The 21,900-nt window shown below is 49.3% G+C and overlaps 1 protein-coding gene across 1 annotated transcript in view; it reads right to left on the bottom strand.

Annotated features, from left to right (window-relative positions):
• Positions 1-21,071, bottom strand: part of LOC119401559 (uncharacterized) — a 123,281-nt gene extending 102,210 nt beyond the window's left edge. The window contains exon 1 of the mRNA XM_037668461.2: positions 20,680-21,071. Within this exon, the coding sequence (XP_037524389.1) occupies positions 20,680-20,799 (120 nt within the window). The 5' untranslated portion in view covers positions 20,800-21,071. The remainder of the gene's footprint in view (positions 1-20,679) is intronic.
• Positions 21,072-21,900: the final 829 nt, after the last annotated feature.

The raw sequence follows: 21,900 nt of genomic DNA, 5'->3' as shown, positions 1-21,900 counted from the left end.
CTCGCGGGGTTTCTTTCATTTCCGCCTTTTCTTTTGTCCACTACTCCGGAGGAAAGCATCATCCGTCCCTCTCCTCGCCTACCCCTCATCTGAGGCTCGAGGTGGTCAAATGCAATAACACCATAAAGCGGTACGCCTAGCGCCTGCCTGCCGCCAACTTAATGCCTCGGTTCAACGCTTGCGTGGAACGCGTGAGCACGGCTTTAAATGGGCCGCCGACAGGGTCTGCCCGCCCGGTGCGTCGTCCATGCAGTACAGTTTCGGACGGCGCACGTATTCTCCGGTTGGGAAATTTGTTGCGGGAGCACGCTTCCGGCATTTCATCGTCTTGAGCTCAGTACGGACGCGAATTTGTAAGGTTTCGCTTTCCGTGTGAATTGTCACAGTGATTTCTGCTTCTCTCCGCCGTCCGTTTCCTTAGCGAACGTGAGTTTCTCCGAGGCGGCAATTTGTTAGCGATCCACTCTGCATGTGTCTATGAGGGCGATTCGCTTCGCCTGATTTGGCGTTCCGAGTTTTCGGTGTACCTGTTGAAATATGACATCGACCGCTCTTTGATTCTCAGTTTGTGACTTGCAGTCGCCGTAATCATCCGGATGCTGTTGCTTCCGTCGATATGCTCCGATTTGCTCCAATCTTCGCTGTGCAGCTGTCATTTCAGTGCAGGTATTTACGTTGCAACGAAAGACGCACATTTCCGCACAGCTCGAGAGCGGCGGCGGCGTCCTTGGTCGCTGCCTCTGTCACCCATGAGAGCCGTGTCACGGCCAACGAGGCGTTGCACGTTCCATGCTTTGTTGCACAGACCCGTGGGGCGCGGATCGTGCCAATGCCGGCCGTGCACAAGGGGAGAGCCAGGAAAAGAAGCAAAACGGCGCACGATTTTCTTGGGATAGAAAAAGAAAAATGAGAAAATTTCTGCTCGGGGAGTATTTCTTCTGGTCGTTGTGCGCCAGGGGTCGACGAAGAAACCTTTTTGGCGCATAATGGTCGGCAGCTCGCTTTACTTTCGTCGCCGGCGGCGGAGAGGTGCGCTGGCGCGTCAAGCCGTGACGGCCTCTTCCGCCTCTGGCCAGGTTCAATGACGCTCCTTCCAGGCGTGACTCACCAGCGGCGCTTTCATTCGCCGGCTGGCTCGATCGCCATCTCGCGCCGCTGCAGTGACCCCGAAGAGGGCTCCGGGTCGAAGGGAGACATAAAGGACGGGGCCTTGCGTTGAGACTTGCCTATGCTTCGAGGCGGTGTAGCCAAATGGCGCGCTAGCAATTGCGCCGGCTGCAGCTTAGAGTCCTCGATCGTTCGTGCTACTAATTTAATCACCGATGACGGGCGCTGCAACGCGGTCTGTCGAAAGAAGACATTGTTATGCGGTCAGACATAACCATGATCGGTAGGTTTTGCTACTATACCGCAAGTTGACAGCGCGTGTGCTGTGCGAGCATCTCACGCGCTTAGGTAGATTATCCTTTGGTTTTCGAGAGATGCGTACTCCGGTCGCCGATATAACTCCTACTAAGTGTAGAGAAAAAGAAAAGTAGATGTAGAGTTTTTAACTAGGGTACACCCCTTAACATCTATAATCAGGTGAACACACTTCTCGCTGGTAAGAGGTAACGCCAACTAAAGAAGAGCGAATAACGCCGTAGCGTGTAGCAGGAGGTCGCTCACCAGGCGTGTTTTAAAAGCGGATGGGTACGACCAAAGCCTCCAGTGCCGACGTGAGCTGATTATCATTCCTAAAGTGGCCAAAAGTTGAGCTAGTTGGCATACATCCTATATAATGTTTGTGTCGTCTGCTTGCCGTCTCTTATGTCGGTGTTCTGCACGCCTAAATAGGTTAGGCGTGCACGAATAATTCGTGTTATTCGACAATCCTCTGTTAATACTGTACATGGTGCTTCAGGCTTTCGTAAGCGTAGGCGGGTTCTTGGTCTTCGGTTCTAATAAATCCGAAGGCAGTCATAAATTTGCGATCGCGTCGTTACAGTCTTATATTCCACAAGAAGCGGTGTCTATATGTACACGTGCTGGCGCGAATCGCATAAACATTTGCGAGCACCACAGACGGAAGTATATATTGTATATTTCCATCTTATAGGAGGTCTGAGCAAAAAACAGATTTATACAAATGAATTGAATTAATAGTTATAAGTACTTGGGGAAGGGGGTGATGGAAATTTAGCGTTGTCAAACAAAACTCGTGACTTAGTGCAGAATGAGACAGATGAGAGAGTAGCGGCCTAGGAAGGGATGAAACTAAAAGACAGGAGGCGGGGAGGTCAACCAGAAAAGCGTAACGGCATAGGAGAATTCGGGAAGGTATAGAGGCTTCTTGGGCAAACAGGCTGCTTGGTCATACGAAATATTTAGCATGAAAATACATGCGAGTAAAGGCGCTTGTTACTGAACTTTAAGACTTTTGGAATGTGCTATGTGTGTCTGACCTTTATTGTCAATATCCGTTCCCCCTCAGGCCAACATTCGCCTATTAACGACGAAGCTAGACGGTTACAGTGTGGCGTGTAGGTGTTTCTTCCTTTCATTTTTTACATCTTATACATTAATGTCAATGAGTTACTGCTCATACCATTGTCAAGTTCTGGAGCACGATATAAACTTACATAACCGAGCTATACAATGTATGGAATATTCGGTGCCGAAGCATGCCAGAACGGGGTACTAACATCTGATGAGGGGCTGCTGACCAATTGCGCAATGTCTAACGATTATCCTCAATCCTATCCACAAGTTCAAAAAGCGTCCCACACATAATTTCAGCTTCCTTTAGCCGGCGCTATCACGGCGGCCTCGTGCATTCTGGCGAATAGGTTGGGATGCGTTTAAATATCGCGCAGTGTTGTTCCTAAAAGAGTGGTGGCCGTCAAAATTTCCTCTTGCGATCCCTACTTCCAATAACATGTAGTGCCAAGGACCGGATACTGTCAATAACGGGAAAAAGAAACGCAACCTGTCCGGTCACGCAGCGTCCTTCTCCAGAGGGGAGCAGGGTAGGTTTGCACTCGGCGCGCGTGGACGCGCGGCCGGTCATTTGGGAAGACCATAAGGGACTATACACGCGCTATCCGCAAACCCGCTCCGCACGTGGCGGGACACCTGCCGCCCGCAAAGGGAGGAGGAAAAACCGGAAAGACGCCAATCGTCGCACACGGGGTACCGGTTTTTCCTCCTCCGTTTGTATGCGGAGATAGCCGTTTAGTCCTTAGGGCGCTGCCATTTTGCTTTCTCTCTCTCCACCTCGATCGCTGGTGTGTGCGGAGAGTTTTGCGCGTGGTGCTGAGAGGTCTGTTTCCATCATGAAGCAATTGGCTGCCGCACGCGCATTACCCAGCTACCATTGGCGTGTTTGGCGCGCAACAGCAACGGAAGCCTGAAGGACCAGCCAAGGCATGCGAAGTCACAATGCTTTTAAATGACTTCGCTTCTCTCATCGCACGCCTTCTCCCGCAAATAGTATATTATATGTGGTGTCTCGGCCACATTTTCTTACTTGTGCTGCTGCACTTTATCATCTGGGCAGTCTCGATTAATACACAAAATGTTTGGCCAGAGTTGTTCTCTCATAACATCAACCTATCTGATTTCTATGCCAGCACATATTTACAATGTCGTGAGTATCTTTGTGCGTGCACGAGGTTATCACACTTTCCAAGACTGAGCTATGTCGTGAGTATACGCATGCCACGTACATATTTCCGCTGTTCCTTCCTATCGGCACAATCACGGAGTATCCCTCTTACCCACAGCCATTGCTCTTGTCTATACGCGCTGCGGTGGTGGTGGTTCGGGAGAAGAGCACTTTCCACTATGACAAACATTCTCTGTCATCACTGTCGTCTTATACGTCACGCAGGCACCCCGGAAATGAGAAAAAAAAAAAAGGAAGAGAAACAATCGTTCCTCCTACTACAAGGGGAAGTGAACCGCCTGTGAATACTAGACGTGTACGTGTCCGTCGCAAGAATGGTGAAGTTCCGCAGGAAGGGCATCCTGTGCGGAAGCTCTCCCGCGAGTGGCAGGCGAAGCTTGCCATTTTCCTTTTCTTGTAGCTACATTTATCTTCTGTCATCTCCTCTCTCTCTTGTTTCATTTTTCGCTCACCCACCTCGTGCTTCTGTTCAATGGTTGCCTTTGAGCCATAGGCCGGCAAACTCACTCATGAGTCGACTCAGTCAGACTCACTCAGATTCAGATCGAGCCGTGAGTATGAGTCTGAGTGAGTCCGGGTGAACAATATTTTGATGAGTTTGAGTCCGAGTGAGTCCGATTGAGAAAAATTTCAGTGAGTCCCAGTGAGCCCGGTTGAGGAAACTTTTGGTGAGTTTGAGTCCGACTGAGCACTAAGCGCAATATATATTTCTTGAGTGAGTCTGAGTGAGCTCCGCACCTTATTGCCGACCTACGGCTCTATCTAAACAACTTCAGCATTAATATCAGCCGTATGTCCGCTCACGTTTACATTCTCGTCGACTCACACATACCTCAAAGCACTATACGCCAGCTCAATATTTATTGATTAGAGGGGTGAGGTACCCAGGTGCCCCCCCCCCCCCCGCCAACTCTCGTACAGGTAGTTCTTGATAAAAATATCTAGTGTGAGTCATCTCTTCCAATAAAAATGTCCTTACTGGATTGCACCCACTGACAACTCATATTTGAAGGTACGAGATCAAAAGGCGCCAAGTATACAGCACCATTTATGCGAGATATTGGCATTCACAACATGGTTGAAAAAGCTAATTATGCCGGAACGGACTCATGAGTCGACTCACTTAGACCCACTCAGACTCAGATAGAGCCGTGAGTCTGAGTCTGAGTGAGTAATATTTTGGTGAGTCCGAGTGAGTCCGGCTGCGAAAAAATTTAATGAGTCTGAGCCCGAGTGACTACGGCTGAGGAAAAGTTTGCTGAGTCTGAGTGAGCTCTAAGGGCAAAATATATTTCATGAGTGAGTCTGAGTCAGCTCCACATTTTTTGCCGACCTCTGCTTCGAACCAAAGCCACATCCTTCCGGATGGCCGCTTTCGCAACCTCGCATCCCCCGCGCCACGTGCGCGGCCAGTGCGCGCTATTTCGCGCCCTGCTGAGAAGTACCAAATGGCAGACGAATGCGACAGACTCGTATTGGCAACTCTGGACCGCTCCGGGACACTAACGTTCCGGTTAGTCAGGAAAAGAAAGAAGGGTGAAATAAGACTCGGGGCTGAGCGCGGCATTGGTTGAGTGACGCCGCCCGTGAGTGGGCCAGCATACATGTAGGCTAGCCCTGACGAAGAGAACGTCGCTGACAGGTGTCACGCTGGGTTTACTTCCGCGTTACGTTTTACAATTCATAATCAGGCGGAGCTTGTTGCGAAGTGCAAGCGCTGATTGGAACCGCGGCCTTATTACACGGCAACCGTCAGTTTACCTGAGCTCGTTTCTATCACTAGCTGTAATCTAGAAACACCTCGATGATGCGCAATCCAGACGCATTGTATACGTATACATCCGCTCTTAAGAGTGAACACAAGGAATAATTTGTACCATATAAAGTAACTACTGCAGTATGCTCACTGATTTGTTTTCATATAAGCAAAAAGGCAAATGATACTAAACCCATTACAATGCCAATCTGACTGCCGATACTTACATCTATATACTGGAATTTCTCGTCTGTAAGCACCCCATGCTGCGTGAACGACATGTACGTATAAGACCGAGCTTGCGTCTAGCATCTCATTACTCCACGTCGTTTATATTACGACTCGAGATGTAATACCAAAGGCTGTTAAGGTTTCAGTTTAACGTTCCATGGTGTGCAGTGTAAGTAGTAATGAGAGTTCCCGTAGTGGAAAGAATCGAGTCGGCGAATTACTTCCCGAACTTTGCATAACTGCAAAGGCCAGACAGCAATGCTCACTGATGTGTAAGAACACAGATGCAGAAGGGATGAGCTCGGACCAGGACGGTGTGACGTAAGCCAGACTTAGGAAGACATACTCAATCAGCGCATGACCATAACATCCGCTCACACGAATGTTTCCTCGAGCCGCGCCGTGCATAGCTCAACTCCGGGTGCATCCGCGCGCGTTCTTCTTACCACCATTGAGGCGCGTCAAAGAGCGCCGCAGGTCGTGCAGCAGGTAATTTAGCTTAATAGCCTTTCCGTCGTTCTCATTTTGTTTTGTCTGTCGATCCTGCATATGCGCATAATAATCTATCTTGCGTGAACTAAAATGACGACAAAAGAAACACAAGCAGATGTACGGTCGCGAAATCAAACCTTTTGATTAATAATGTTCTCGGGCACATTGGCGGTATGTAGCGTATCTCAATGTCACATTTAGGTATAATTCTTTCTCGTCGTAAGATTAATATCCCGTTCGCCAAGCTGAAACGAGAGAAAGAAACAACAACGCTGCTCTCTCTCTCTCTTTACCGTAAAGTAATTAACAGCTCCCGCCCTGTGGTGTCGGCAAAAACCTGAATAGATACACGCAGATGAGACTACGTGCGCCATACAAGCCTGCGTACCGTGCGACAAACCGGTCAGTCGGACAGGAAAATGCGCCTCGTGCTTGGCGAAGTAGGTAAAAACTAAAACGTCATTACATCCTTTGAGAGGATGAGTCTTTGCGGCGTAATTACTTTTCTTTATCTATGTAGGTTGTGGTTGTTTTTTTTTCTCTCTCTCGTATGTATATATGATCATTTATACCGGCTGGAATATTTAAAACTCGTCACAGATGTCCTGCGAGTCACTTTAAGGTCAGCGTGGTCGCGTTTGTCTTAAGGCACTTAAGAAGCGTCGTGTCATGCAATCTTTGTATTCCCAACCGTGTCAGAACCTCTCGTGTGTCGTTTTAAGGTGGCTTTTTTTTTTTTTACTTTGGGCTACGCTTATTACGACGACCGTTGTAAGGTTCTTTTTTTTTTTTTTGTCTACAGTGTGCTAAAGCGGTGTTGATGCTAACTCGTTTAATATAAATGCAAGAGAAATTATGCTGCTCCAGTGCCATAACTTGGATCGAATTGGCACTGAATAGCATGCTTCACGACTAGTGTTATTATATCGAGGGAGAAAAGTGATAAACTGCCTCGACATCAGTTTAATTTGCCGACATCGAGACAATGAATAGCCTAACTACGGGAACGAAGGAAAAAACGAGCATTCTGCGATTGTGAACTGTTTGCCAACAGTCCCGCAGTATAAAGTGCTGGGGGTAATTAACGAAGGGACACAATAGTATGCGCGTCGCACAATGAAGGTCCATCAAAATGCGCATAAAAATCGATTAATTGCGCCGGAGATTACTATAACCGCACCGAACCATAAAGCGCGAGAGTCCAGGCGGCATCACCAATCACGTCGCAAACAATCGGTGGCGAAGGACAGTTAACACTTTCGCGCTCTTGCAAGAAGCCGTGTCCTTACAACGGAGACCGCAGCGCGCTCGCATTTTCACTTCTCGTAAGGTGCTTCGTCAAGTAAGTGCGCGTGCGGCTACGCCCCACTAGTACTGCAAGGACATGGCGCTCGGTGTATACGGTCGGGCGTGGTCGACGTGCGCGCCGAATTCCTCGCTCACGCGTATACACTGCACTCAGTCGGCGGGGGTCGCGCACAGCCTTGGCGATTGGCTCCGCTGTCCGGCGCACTCCAAGTACCGCCGGGCTTGCCTGCCCGCTGAACCTGCTGGCGACACGCTATGCGGCCTCAGTGGGTAACGAGGAAAAACGCTCGATGTTTTGCGATTTCAGGTTAACTTCCTCGGCATCCGTTCAGCCGTTTTCTCTCTACGATGTCGCGTGCGCGTAATGCTCCCTTTGTTGTATCATAGTGTTATATCAATAGCTGTAGTTAACGAATATTACCGCAAGATTGCGGTCTTCATTCCTGCTTGATTCCTGAGCCATTGCTTCTATATGCGACTCTCATGAATTCTGTGTGTTGGTCACAAGCGGGCAACGAGACAAGACTCCTTTCCATCTCTGGCGCCGCGATAGCTGTTTCACATCCTGTCTATCTCTGCGTGGCCACACAACGTAGCCGCCGCCGTGCGAAGGGGATGCACGCAAGAAAGAGACCGGGGAAAGGGGGTTGTTGACCGACGCCTTAACGATGCACTGTCGCGTCTGCTTGGGTTAGGCGGGAGTAGTAAAAATGTTTCTATTTTAGTTCTCTCGAATGGCTAACTTCCGCGGGCCCTTCGGTCACCCTATATACGATATGCCGACGTCGAGCCGCCGTCTTGGCGCTGGCGGGCTCCTCTGTTTCTCTCATGACTGCGTTCTCTCACCACACCCTCCATAGTTTTGCAAGGTGGTCTTTTCGGTGCGTCACCTGTGGATACGTCCGCGCATCGAGCGAACAGCACACACGAGCTAACTTTATTGCGCAAACGACTCTTTGTACGAACCGCCGGCGTTGATAATATGTATTCGTATGGGTTCTGCTGGTTGAGAAATTACCCGAATGTTGTGCACGAGGAATGCGCGTAGGCGTCGCTGATATAGCACTAGAACGCTCGCGTAAGCGAACTACGGGTATTTCATCAAAAGGAAGTAAAACAGGGAGCCTAATCAACGAGGCTATTCGCTCGCAAGTAAAATGTGTCACTGGCTGTGGCCACCCCTGCTAATATGCCCAGCAGCGGCACTGGCTGAGGTTTTCTCTGAAGAATATCATTCTTACGTAAGAGGTCACCTTCCAAAAGGCGAACGTAGGAGCTCTCGGCACGGCTACAAAAAGCTTTTAAGGGATTTTTGCAAACGATTTGCTTAAGGCGGAGCCGCCTAAATATGAGAGCCACCCTCTCGAGAGCTTCTCTGATTGGCTCGCGACTTCAGAGTGCGCCGGTTCACCGAGCAGAAACTAACACTATGCTAACGAGATTAAATGATTAAATTGCCACACACTCTTGTAATGATGTATGCTTCGTTTTAGAAATCAAACTCGCGGTTTAGAAATCAAACAGCGGTTTAAGGGCTTTGCAGTTGAGCGTGCGCTCAGGAGGACTTTACGAACGGCTGTTCGCGGTTTCTGTGACCGCGCAAGAAAATACATAGCATAAAAAGTTCCAAGTATAAATAATAGAACGAAAGGCGGGCCTTTCGCTATACGTGTACCTGTTGGAAGAACGGGGAAGCAATACTTGAACTTGTTTTTACGTACTCAAGTATCCAATAACATCCGGTTGCGTCTGAATAACAGAAAGAGGAGAATGGTCTTGCCAAATCCCCACTCTCCGTTTTCGAAAGCGGTGACAGGTGGCCTCATGAGTAGGCGTACATGCACTTAAAAAAGAAAAAAAAAAAGGAAAGGCGACTTGTTGTTGCAGTGGTCTTTTTTTTTCTTTTTTTTTCTGCAACACAACTCACGAGCGCTTAAAGGAGTACTGTCGCGAATTTTAAAAATTTTCGGAATATTGCTTTAAATAAAAATACTGGTGTCGAGAAATCTAAAAGGACTATTGTGGTGCCTGGGAATGCATGTAATATAATTTTATTACCGCATCTTTTAAGAAACACTTTCGGTTTCGATATCAAGAGGGCGGCTTCCCAGTGACCTGTCATAGCAGTGTGACGTCACGGGGAGACAGCAACTCGCGACGTACTAGCGGAAAATCTGTCATCTGCTCGTGGTGCACGTAAACACCGATGAGTGAATTATCGTCCAGTGACCCCGACAGTGATTTCTGCGATTTAGGCTGCATGCAGGACGCAGTGCACGCAAACTCAGGGGAACTGTGTTGGTTCGTCGGGATAATGTCCATTGCAGTGGGGTGGCTTGCAGATGCTCCGTGACGAAAACTTCAGAATCAAAGCAAAATATTTTATATATGTTGTCTGACTGCGGTGTGTGGAGAGGGTTGACGCTGCATACCAAGGAAACGAAAAATGTCCCTTTTGCGACTTCTCAAAATCGTGTCAGTACTCCTTTAAGCCTCACCTCATGAACATGTATGCTTCCTTGCGGACGCGCGGCAAAATGCAATGCTGAGCTTTTCGTTCACAGGCAATGGACAAGCGAATATTATTGTACGTTTTCCAATACCGTTATTTGCTTTCTATCGTCATATTCCTAGGCACATTGGAGAGCGGCACTGGTCACTCAAGTGGCCGGAAGAGCATCGGGGTTTTCGTTTCCTGCTTAGCAGCCGTTCCGTTTCCCCGGCGCTACCCCGGCGCTACCCCGAGACCACCCAGTCGAGCAGCTGCGCACTGCAGTGCTGCGCAGTTCGCAATGGCCTTCTTTTATGATTGCAGCCGACTCCGTACAACAGCATACGCGAATAACGCGGGAGGAGTGCCGACGGGCTCCCAGACACCGCCGCATTCTTCCTCGGGCTACGTTGGGTTCCTCCTGCATTTCGTTCTAGTTTGCTGCGCAGCCAGCCAGCGCGATCCAGCCGGCCACGTCGACGATGTGCTTCGTCTTCTTTTTCTCCGAGGGCATATTACTCCGTTTCGAGCCGGCTCTTCTTCAGCGGCACGACCTCTCCTCAGGGCTGCCGCGGCCACGATGGTGCGCAAGGGACGCCCAGGTGGGAGAGGAGCGGCTTCTTCCAGCGATATGGGCTCCGCTTCGCTCCGCACGTAACCCAGGCCGTTCCTTCTTCATTTTCTTTTTATTGTTTCTCACTCGCGTCTATCACGACTACCACCACTGGCAACATCTCTCCCGCTCTCTTTCCCCCTGTCGAGTGTGGGAACGCCGTGGAAGAAAGAAAATAAGCTGGCTCCCCTTTCATCTTTTCGACTTTGTACACGTTAGGCGTGAGGGGCGCTTCCAACTCGGAGCGCCGGCGGCGTAGCAGGTCATCGCTCCTACTCTGGCTGCGCTCGACCAGTTGATGAACCATCATCTCTTTTGGCTGCCGCTACTTGGATGGCCGCGGGTTGCAAGGAGACCGCCCGCTTGCTGTGATGCAAGATTTCCAGCATCGTGTACACTTGGCCGGTAGGGTGAGGACGAGAACGCATTGGGAGGAAAAGAAGAGACAGAGCGCGAAAAGAAAGGCAGTAAAAAGATGTGTTCGCGGTGTACCACTGTGAATGTATTCATATCTTTTGGTTAGCAAACTACGCTGATATACGCGGAGGAAACGCAGGCCGGCAAGATAATGTCGTTACTTTCGTTGTTTAAGGTATGCACACATTTATAAATGCCCCCAAGAAGGTGTTTTCGGTATTGATACCACCTAGCCAAACATTATCTGTGGTACTGATCGTATAAGGAAGTAAGCATACCAGAAGATCGTTTGTCACGTGTTCGCCTTGTTGAAGCGTAAGACTAGCAGCGTCAGCCGCACTCTGCACATAAAAACGACCAATTAAATATCACATGACAACACGCGATATCGGGAAGCCAAAAAAATTAATTTTCTCGCGAACCTCGTGCATTCGCTACTCGGCACGAAATACAAGGACTCTTTGCGGTAGCCGAGCAGGGCAGTGTGGACTGCGTGTCGCTATTCTTGGCTGCGACGATGTGTTTTACTTTTTCGGCCCGGTCCTCGTAAGGCTTCCGTGCATGGTCGCGGTTTCATCGTGAGCATCCGGGTGGGGTAGCCTTCGCTTGCCCACGACAGCTACAGGATTGAATGTTTCCAGGTTCAGTAATCACTAGGTTTGGAGAGGGATGGGGCTGCCACGCTGGCGCCTATTCCCTCACTCACCATTGCTCGGGCACATTACATGAATTCAAGTACACTGCGAGTTGCTCACCAGGCATGTAACCAACCCGGAGTACCGTCAAAGAAGTGATAGGTCCGAGAGTCACTGTAGAATCACAGCTGATTTGACGAAAACAAAGAAGAAAGGAACGGACAGGACGTGCACACTGCTTCCTTAAGTGGGTATTGAAAAAGTAGCAGTTGGATGATCGAAATATGTAAATTAAGCTAAGCCGAAACATGTCATCGCTAACGTGGCGCCGAAGCAACCACTCTTTGGGCCTGTGCCGGAGGTCACACTTGAAACAAGCTTTCGCTATATTGTGATCAGTAAAGGGCACCTCAATGAAACAGTTTGGATTAACTCCAAAGTTTCTGCGACCGCGAACGTTGAATTTATAAGTACTTTCTGTCATTACCCATTGTCCTCATTGTCCTCTCATTCGCTTATATAATGGAGGCACCCGTCCTTGCGAACAGTGGACACCACCGCACCGCTTTAACGTTTGTGATTTATCGTCTCTGTAGTGCAGAGCCGTTATCTACTTTAGTGTAGGGCGCGGTTTCTCGATACTTTTGGTCACACTTGATTGGCTCGACGTCTACTATTCAAAATTTGGGTCACTGCGGCCGAAAACAAATAACGCAAGAAAGGCAAGCACTATACCACTGCAGCCGGCAGCGTTACACGTGCTCTCGTAAAACACGTGTGAGGTAACTCTGCTTTCCTTAATTTCTTTTTTTTTTTCTCTAGACGACCCACCTTCGCGCGCTGTGTATGGGAAAGAACAAGTCACGAAGGGGCAGTGTCGTTCGACAGATACGCATAACCAGTCCTTGCAAGCGCGTCGCTGCGTATTACGTAACAGTGTGGCTAGCCGAATCAGATGTATAAAACGTGTCATGTGAAAGAGACATGCTAACCAAATGGTTAAAGATTTTTTTTGTTTGTTTTAATGTACTGTTTATCTCGTTCTATAGGTGGTACGTGAGAAGTTCAGTGATCTTGCGCGAGGTTTCAGAAGAAAGGATTTAAGAAAGAAAAACATCGATTCTGGTAATGAGGGCAAGCAGCGCTACAGAATATTCGTTATTCCTCTCGCGCGCACGCGGGCGAAGTGCGGACGTTTTGCAATAAACCCAGCGCCCCGAATCTGCCCTCGGGGGCTTGCGTTCAGTGTAGCGTATACACGCAGACATACAGATCCCCTATCATTCTGGGCGAAATCGTGCGTATGGGAGCGCACGAGGTGTAAAATGAAGCTAATAAAATGTCGAACGCCACCATCGTGAGCTACGCTCATACGTATATTGGCACACGTAGGGTATCACACCATGCCCGCGAAGTGTATCCTTTGCTCGCGAATTCGAAATGTTCTGATTTTGATGTTGCTGCCGGCTGGTGCAGACGAGCGGCACCCCCACCCTCCAATTTATGAGCGACGCTCTGCTCCGAAAATTCTGCATGAGAGCGTAACATCAGAGATTTAATTTATTTGAAAGGCGCCGCCTTCTTGGCGATTACTTTCACGAGCTTGTGGAAGCTTATGGGAAACGCGCAGATGCATTGCAACGAATAATCTTTCCTTAATCGACTTAATACCACTCGATCACTGTCTTTTTTTTTCTTTTTTTTTTGTCTATGCTTCATTTCTCTCAAACCAACGCGAATATGCAACAACTTGGCATCTCGGATCACGCCGTGGACTAATGGTTATGGTGCTCGACCGCTGATCCGAAGGTCGCGGGATCGAATCCCGGCCGCGGCGGTCGCGTTTTTGTTGGAGGCGAAACTGCTTGAGGCCAGTCTATACTTAGATTAGGGGCACGTTAAAGAAACCCAGGTGGTCGAAATTTCCGGCGCCCTCCACTATACGGCGTCCCGCATAATCATATCGTGGTTTTGATGCGTTAAACCACAACAATTATTATTATCGGATCACTCCACAGTCACACTTGGTAATTTTCCAGGGTGTAGAAAAAAAAAAAACAAGACAAAAGAAAAATGAGAACAACACGCCAACGATGAACGCTCGTTTGCAGCTCGATTCTGATGTGTGCTATTATCCCAGGTGATGACGAAAATGCCTTAGTATACTGAGTGCTCGTCATGAAAGATGCATCAGGTACTCAGACAAAAGCATGAACTTATGCATGTAGCTATGCTTCTACGTAGCGCACTTGTATTCCCACTATTTTTCTCTTCTGCCGTGCTCTTGAAAATCGCAATCCAAAAGAATAGCGACCGGCTATTGGCTACATAATACGTCTGAATGTAGCAGTTTGATTTCTTATTCCCCTTACGGTTGTAATAAAAACAATCTGTAATTTTATGCCTCATTTCTGCCAACAAAAACACACACATAGGTGTTCTGATACGCCGATTGTATGCGGCCTATATGGACATTTCGGAGGGGGGGGGGGGTTGTAAAACCAATGCTGATAGCGCGTGGGCACATTGTAATGCTGCGAAGTAACATGCAATACAAGAACACTCTGATTAATCGAATCTTGAATAAAATAGCTACTAAATGGAAGCACGTGAAAACATTTTTGGCGTTTGCGGATGCCACTACTTGCGGGAATGCAAGCTGTGTTCGAGCAAACTTAAAAGAATAGATACAGAATCAGCAGCTGCAATCGATGGTTGATACTCTGTACTCTGGGTGCGCGAAGGATTCAAAGGGGAATTCAAAGTCCTTCATTATTGCCTAAATATCATATCGCATGCACGTTCTTGAAGGACCTCATGTGCACCGAATGGAATTAGCTGTAGTTGCCTGTTATTCAAGTAAGAACGAACGCATGCGATTTGAGAGCCGGTTACATGAAAAATGGCGGTAATCGTAATTAGTTAAGAGTAGCGAAAGGACGTAATCAAAGCACTTCGCGTGGAACAACACATACAAACGCGCATGTCTGACCGTTTTCCTACATGCGCTATCACCACGTCTTCGTTGTGCGATATAGCTAATCGGCCTGTGAGTAGTATAACTTAAATCTCTCAGCCAATCACCCCCCAGGAAACATAACCACACGTCGCATTATGTATAGACAAGACACTATCGGTGCCAGGGAGCCAAATTTTCGAGTAAAACGATGCTTAAGCAGTTGCCGCACTGCAGCCCTAGAAACTACATATGGAGTTGAGAGTACCGCACTGGCATTTCACATGGGACGCAATAGGATTTTTGTTTTGTTTTATTATGCAACACCTCAAGGTCTCGGGGTAGCGCTAAAGTGACAGAGCGACAGATATACGCAGAGCAGACTAAGCGCTGAATTTCAACTCAAGAGCTTAGCCCGTCGTTGCGTGGGTTTCTTTAGCTCCGCGTCAGTTTAGCACAAACCCAAGACCATGAACAAATACACAACTGACCCAACTTACTATTATTCTTTCTCCAAAACTGTTCTCGCTTATTCGTCTTTTCCGTGTACGGAGGTGGTTAGGTTTGATTGCGAGAAATGATATACGAACTTTCTCTTTATCTTTCTGTGTCCAGACCGCGATAACGCGGTGAATTGAAGGGAGCCTGAGTGAATATTATAGCATTACACGGGGCACGTACCACTCTGCCGCTTTTCTGTGTAGTCTTTCTCATTTGTCATTGTTGGCAATGAGGAAAAGATGACGTGTACTCAGTTTCTATCGCCCCTGGCATCATACCAGTAGCTGTATGCATATACACAGAGATCTCGCGGTGAGCACGAACGCGGATTCAGCGACACCATCGCACACAGGAGAGAGGCGCCACGTGGGAACGAGAGCTTGCCTGTATGTGCAGGATACCGTGCCGCAGCCGACACCCGATACTGCGCAGGAACCCGAGCGCAACAGCATTGGCGGCTGCTAACCGGAAAAATGGTTGGAACGATCTAAAAAGGGGGAAAAAAAAAATCTGAGAGCGATTCTCGCGAAGTGACTCACGAATGCTGGCGAGGATATGCCTGATAAAATACCGTTCTTCTCTTTGTCGTATCTGTTCGGCCTTTAGTATTTTTTTTTTTTCGATCTTGAACTTGCTTTTCGATGCCGCCGCACGGCTAGCTCGTGCATCCGGGAAGTGGAGCGGTCTTTGGGGCGCTCCCCGATTCGAGGACAAGTTTTTTTTTCTTTTCTTTTTGATTTCGGTCTCGGCCGCAATTACGGCGCCGTCCGACAAGACAAATCGTCGAGGCGCTTTGGAATTTAGGCTTCGCGCTGCGTCGTCGTTACTCTTTTCTTTGTCAATAAATTGGCAGCCCCGTGCCAGCCCTTCATTACTGCTAATATATAACGCGCACAAGCATGCCAGCAGGTAGCTTGGAACCGCGGGCGGAAATAAGCGCGGCTAGTTGCTGACCGTCAGTTTGCTCTTCTGCCGGAACGGGTGCGCGTATCTAGGCGAACGTCGCTGCCACGCATTCTCAGAAACGTATCCTAATGAAGGCAACCTTGCGACTCCCGTGTTACTGGCGCAGGATCCTCGCCTAATCCATGCGTGGCGATCACCTTAATATAGAGCGCGTGCGTCATTTTCGAATTGCTCCGAAAAGTCGCGCAATTAACATACGATGGTCACCCACGCGACAAGGCATCGGCGCTTGTCGGAAATTCCAATGATCGATGGAGGCGAAAATGTTTGAGGCCCATGTACTTAGATTTAGGTGCACGTTAAAGAATCCCAGGTGGTCGAAATTTCCGGAGCCCTCCACTACGGCGTCTCTCATAATCATATTGTGGTTTTGGGACGTTAAACCCCAGATATTATTATGATTATTAAATTCCAATGATCGGTGCCAGGAGAACACATGAGGCCCCACAGAGATAATTCAGGATAAGCGTGCGGTACATTATGGATGTCATTCCTTCATGGCCAATGGTGACACTGTGGTGTTTATGATGAAGGCTTCTTTTCTCCTTTTCTGAATCTTTATTTTCTTATGCCACACGTATGCGTGCAAGCATGTTCACAGAAAGGTTTCGTTTCACCGTGGCTTCTTAACCGTCGTATTTCACCCTACGTTATAAACAAAAGAGAGGGGGGGGGGGCATTGATGGAGGGCTCGTTTCTTTTTGTGAGACGCAACCTAATCAAACCACAAGACCTTAGCTTCATTGTGCGTTGTTTCATTAGGCTTACAATACGGTATAGTGACACTAACAGCATTACATTGCGCCCCACTTTACAAAAAGGGCCCGTATTCAATAAAAACGTCTTATTCTAAAGGTTCATACTGAAATATTGGCAGCGCAAACGAACGGGACACAGAAGGGGAACACAAACAAGCGCTTGTTTGTGTTCCCCCTCTGTGTCCCGTTAGCTTGCGCTGCCAATATTTCAGTATGAACCGATACCAACTAGCCCGCCTTTCAACCCTTCTGCAAGTCTTATTCTGAAGGTGTTCGTAAGAAAATATTTCAGCCAATCCTTCTGCTGAACAGACCATAAGAGTAGCCGGCCAGGCAATGGTAAAAAAAAAAAAAAAAACATCTACGAAAGAGAAGCTTTATCGAGTCAGCCCCCTGATCCTGACAAATTTTGAAAGCTTTTTGTTTGTTTGATAGGCTCGCCGCATTCGTTAATGATATGTCTGATGTCACGATTGTTATAGCGTATACGATCTGCTCTTCTGAATAGGGGCCCTGTACCACGAAGGTATTGACGGGGTCCCTGGACTTTGTAGCCATATGTCTTTTCCGGTATTTGATTTCGGGCTTTTCGCGCTTCGTGAGTGGTTCGAGTGTCCACCTGCGTTATCAGCGGGATCAGCCAGCCGTGGATGGTGAGTGATAACAGTGGCGCAGCGTAGAGTCGATTTGAAGGCGTGCATCGCTGCACGATTTCGGCCCTGAAGATACCAGACAACCAGAGAAAATGCGCGAACAGTAGAACCAAGGTCGCTATTACGTGCGATGGCTAACAGCGTTGTACAGGATAACCAAAAATGTCAGTGGGACAAGAACAATCTATCAGGTGCACGTCAAACGGCCTTTCAGAAAAATGCAGCTGGTGGACGGGGCGTGTAAATCTGTGTACGCATTTGTTTTGATCGCAGTGCGTAAGCATGCTCCCTGTAGTCACGTGGCTTCGAAAAATGCGAATAAGGATTAGCTATAACTATGTAACACCTTTATTTTATTTTTGTTGCCCTAAAATATTTCTCGTTGCCTATTAGACGATTAGCATACGACTGACTGTTTCGCTTTCAGTGCTTCATATCTACTGCATTTACAGATCACTTGCTTTCAACAAAAGCCGCCTTTATTTCTATTTTAACCGCACAACTGAGAAACATTCTGCGCGTACATCATTGCCTTTGCGAAGTTTGTCGCCCGCGATAGACTCCCAGCTTTGTGAGAACGTTTAACTTAGATCATAATTTGCGGACAAAGCTCTGTGTCCGCGTGTACCGTGAATATAGCCGCAGCTCTCAGTTGCATTTGGAGCTCAGCATTCTAAATACTGTGAAATGGTGAAGTGTTACGGAGATACTCTGACTTTCGTTTGTTGTTATTTTAACTACGGCCTGAAAAGGCATCAAGAGCTGTTCAGTTGAACGGCAGTTATGAGGCTGAACTGCCATTGGCTTAAACAGCTACCAAGATGACTTTCCTAATGGGTTCTCATGTGCTCATGCCTAGTGATAGATAAATTAATCGGTAATGCATAGAAAATATTTAAAAAAAAAAACCTGAGAGAGTTATCATGCTGTATTAGGCAACAGCGGTGTTGGGCACGCTGTGACGATACAAGCATTTGGCAATACATGTCGGTGGGCTTGAGGAGTTGACGCGCTTCGATGGCTGAGCATCCGCGTCAATACCGAAGAGATATAGCGGCACACGTGCTGGAGTGTGGTGGAGACTGAATCCAGTACGTTACAATCAAATACCTAGTTCTGTAACACTTCGAAATTTGAGGGATATGGCTGTCGGACCTGTACGGTAGTTGCGGACGTAGCAGCTGAAATGAGAAGCCTCACCTCTTCATGTCGCACCTCTCAACTTAGCTTGTTTGCAACTCAATACGAGAACTATGTTTTTTGGGACAGTGTTTGTACTGGCCGAGACAACGTTTTACCATGCAGAGGACATTATTTTTTTTCTTGGTTTTGTGTCTCAGGGAGAGGTGGGTCGACGCAGAGCGGTGAAGCAGCAGTCTGACTTAAGTGAAGCAGACGGTGGGTCACCTTGCCACTTGCGTTGCATGCAGGCCAAGAGCGAAGGCGTCAAGAGTACAAAACGCGCTCTCAATCCGTGGCGGGCTCGTTGGCCGACTCAAGGGCAGCGAGAAGAATAGGCTGTATATAGCAGGCAGTAATTAAAAGCGTACGTCATGGCCACGATGAGGGACATCAGTTGAACTAGCCTCTAAACTGCGTCCCCATTGTGACCGACAGACGCTGTCGCAACGTTGCCGACTCAACGTCGTGACGTAGAGGTCCGCTGTAAAACGCTGCTGGGAAAACCACCAGGCGCTAATAAAAATTATAAAACAAGTGTAATAAAAACGACACTAGTGGAGGTGTAGAAGCCGCTGTAGCAGTAGCATAACCATCAGATGAATTGCGTTCACAGTAAAAAGAGAAAGGTGAACCAGGGGGCTGATGGCAACATGCTCTTGTATTGAATTTAGGGTGACCTGGTGAGAGACTGGCGCAAAGGGCAGAATGACCCAGACAACAAAAATTAAGATAGAGCGGCATTCTTATGTTCTTGTCATGTGAGTGAAAGAAACGGTGATAAGGTATAGATTAGAGGAATATCGCGCTAGACACCTATACTCGGTTTGCTCTAACCAGTAGCTTCAGTTATGCGAGGCCAGCTTCGGTTGAATTGCGAGCGGGTCACCGGTTCCTCGGAGAGCACTGCCCCAAAGCCAGTGGCCGATCTTGTTTGAGCGCCGCTGAGGCGCAGCGAGTACCGAAATGGCCGCGGGCTTCGGTGCTGCCGTCGGCCCGGCCGAGCTGGCTCGTCGGGCCGGGAGCAGGTCTCGGAGGCTGGCGCCAACAGGAAACGGCGGGATCAGGTTGCAACGCACCGACGCTATCCTCGTAGACTCCACCTTCCACCCCCCTTGTCGTCCACGTTACCGCAGCGCGAGGCGCAAATGCGCGCTTCCTTCCTCCTCGGTGCTTCTCGTTCGTGACGGCGGGCCTTTTGCATAAGCAGTTCCGATCTATGCGTCGCTGTCGCTTCGAATGTGACAACAAAGATGCTGTTCTGTTCGCCTATTTCGCTTGGGAGCGTCTAGTCACTGCGAAATGCGCGAATAGTGTAGTGCGAGGGAACACCTGCAGGTCATGCACTCTTTTTCCTCGCTGTGTGCGCCTCAGAGGGTTTCCGGTCGTTTATCTACGTGTGTCTTGCGAGAGCTCGCGCCATGTATTGCGCTATACGATCCGGATTGTAAAACTTGTTCTTTAAATTATGCGCTTGGTTTTTGACCGACCTTACACCACAAAGCTTCGTTTACTCTCATACTACAACTAGCGTTCCTGTGCACGCTTGATCACGAAAAGCGTGCACAAAAATGCTAGCTGCTATAAAATTGCTTGGAAAAAGGTGACTCTCTCTGTCACAAGGACGCTAAGCGTAGCCCCAGTGACCATGAATCCGTGGCCGTAATATACGGGGAATGACCCCCGCTGTATTCATCCCAGCATGGAGTCACTGTCTGCAAGCGGATGCATCCACGCTCACTTTTGCGGCAGAATCATCCATGCGACCACTTCTCGTCTCGTTTATCTAGGCGACTGTAAAGAGTTGCGTACACCTGGCCGTCGAGCGTGTCCAGCGGAAAGGGATGCACGGGTACGGGCACATGACACTATGGCATAACGGCTTCCGCTCTGCCAGACGAAAAACAAGCAGAAAGACGTGCACACTCGCACATTCTTTCTATTTGTTCTCGTCCGCGTTTTGCGTCTCTGATCGCGCTTCCCCGGCATCAACCAGCCCGACGAGCTTCGTCGCTAAGACAGCGGCCGGAGCTCGTGGCCGTGCACTGCTACATACCTTGTCGATGTTTGTCGATGTGGCCCTGCTGAGGGCCAGAACCACGAGGACTAAGCCTAATGTCCGTGACCGTAGCTGCCCTCCGACAGCTCGTCGGCCGCCGCTGCACATGACCGCCATCCGGCTGCGGCTGGGCGAGGATCGCACCCTGGGCGCCCCGGAGCGGGCCACAAGCAAAGACAAGTCGCGCCGCGCGTGCTCTGAAGTCGGTCTCACACGGGGCTCATGACGGTCCGCACGCAGCTCCACAGAGTCGCCGCACACTCCGGCCGGTCCACGCGTCGGCACGGACAAGAAGGTCCCAGCGGCGTCGTCGCGTAATCCGCAAGGTTGCAGCAGAGCGCCGGCACGACTACTCCACGGGGAACGACTCGCTTCGACTGCGAAGCCGGGCCTGCCTGGGGGGGACGCGTCGGAGAGGGGGCGGCTGCTGTCGGCGCTTTGCCGGCGAGGAGGGCTTTTCTTCGTCGCCAGGTAGGGAACCAGGTTTCTTCTCACCGGCCGTCAGTCCAAGAGAGGGGGAGCAAGACGCCATCTTGGAGGACCCCTCCACCGTCTCTCTCGTGGGGCCTGCTCTGTAATTGGCGGTCCGTGAACTGGTTCGGCGGCTTTTGCTTTTTGTCTGCGCTCGGAGGTCCTGGCGCTCGGTTCCGGACGCGCCGCGTTTGGCCACCTGAAGAAGCCCCCCCTCCTCGCTAGCAGGGATCGGCCCAGGGGGGATCGCGGGGGATTCTTGGGATGCTTCCGAGCGCGGTCACGACATTTTTATTTTATTTTATTTACTGCAGGGATCGGCACGCCGGCCACGCAACGGGAGGCACCGACGAGTGCGGTCGCGCGTGTACGCGATCCCGTTTCTTGAGCAGACTGCGCGCCCGTGCGTCTGTACCGGGCTTCCTGCGCGCGGCGGCTCTGTGCTGACGGCACAGGATGCCACAGTGCACGCTCGCTCTCCTCTCGCGTACGACGGAGGCGTGCGTCGGAAGCGTTGCTTGTATCCGCGTATTCCGAGAACAAGAAAGGAAGAAGATAACGCCTCTCGGTCTTCCCTCCACGTCACGCGTATTAAGAAACATGCCAAATAATTCTGATATTATTCGTGACAGAGCTCTCTTATGAGTGCGTGTTTTTCGGCTGCGATCTTTTTCGAGCGTGGAAGTGCTGAATGTACTTGTGGAGGAAGGGCCGGGGGTGCACTGGTCAGTTGTCACTTGCCGTCTA

This window comes from Rhipicephalus sanguineus, chromosome 1 (genome assembly GCF_013339695.2).
Source record: "Rhipicephalus sanguineus isolate Rsan-2018 chromosome 1, BIME_Rsan_1.4, whole genome shotgun sequence".
Taxonomy (NCBI): domain Eukaryota; kingdom Metazoa; phylum Arthropoda; class Arachnida; order Ixodida; family Ixodidae; genus Rhipicephalus; species Rhipicephalus sanguineus.
Note: the sequence above shows the minus strand (reverse complement) of the source record. Positions and strands in the feature narration are given on the sequence as shown.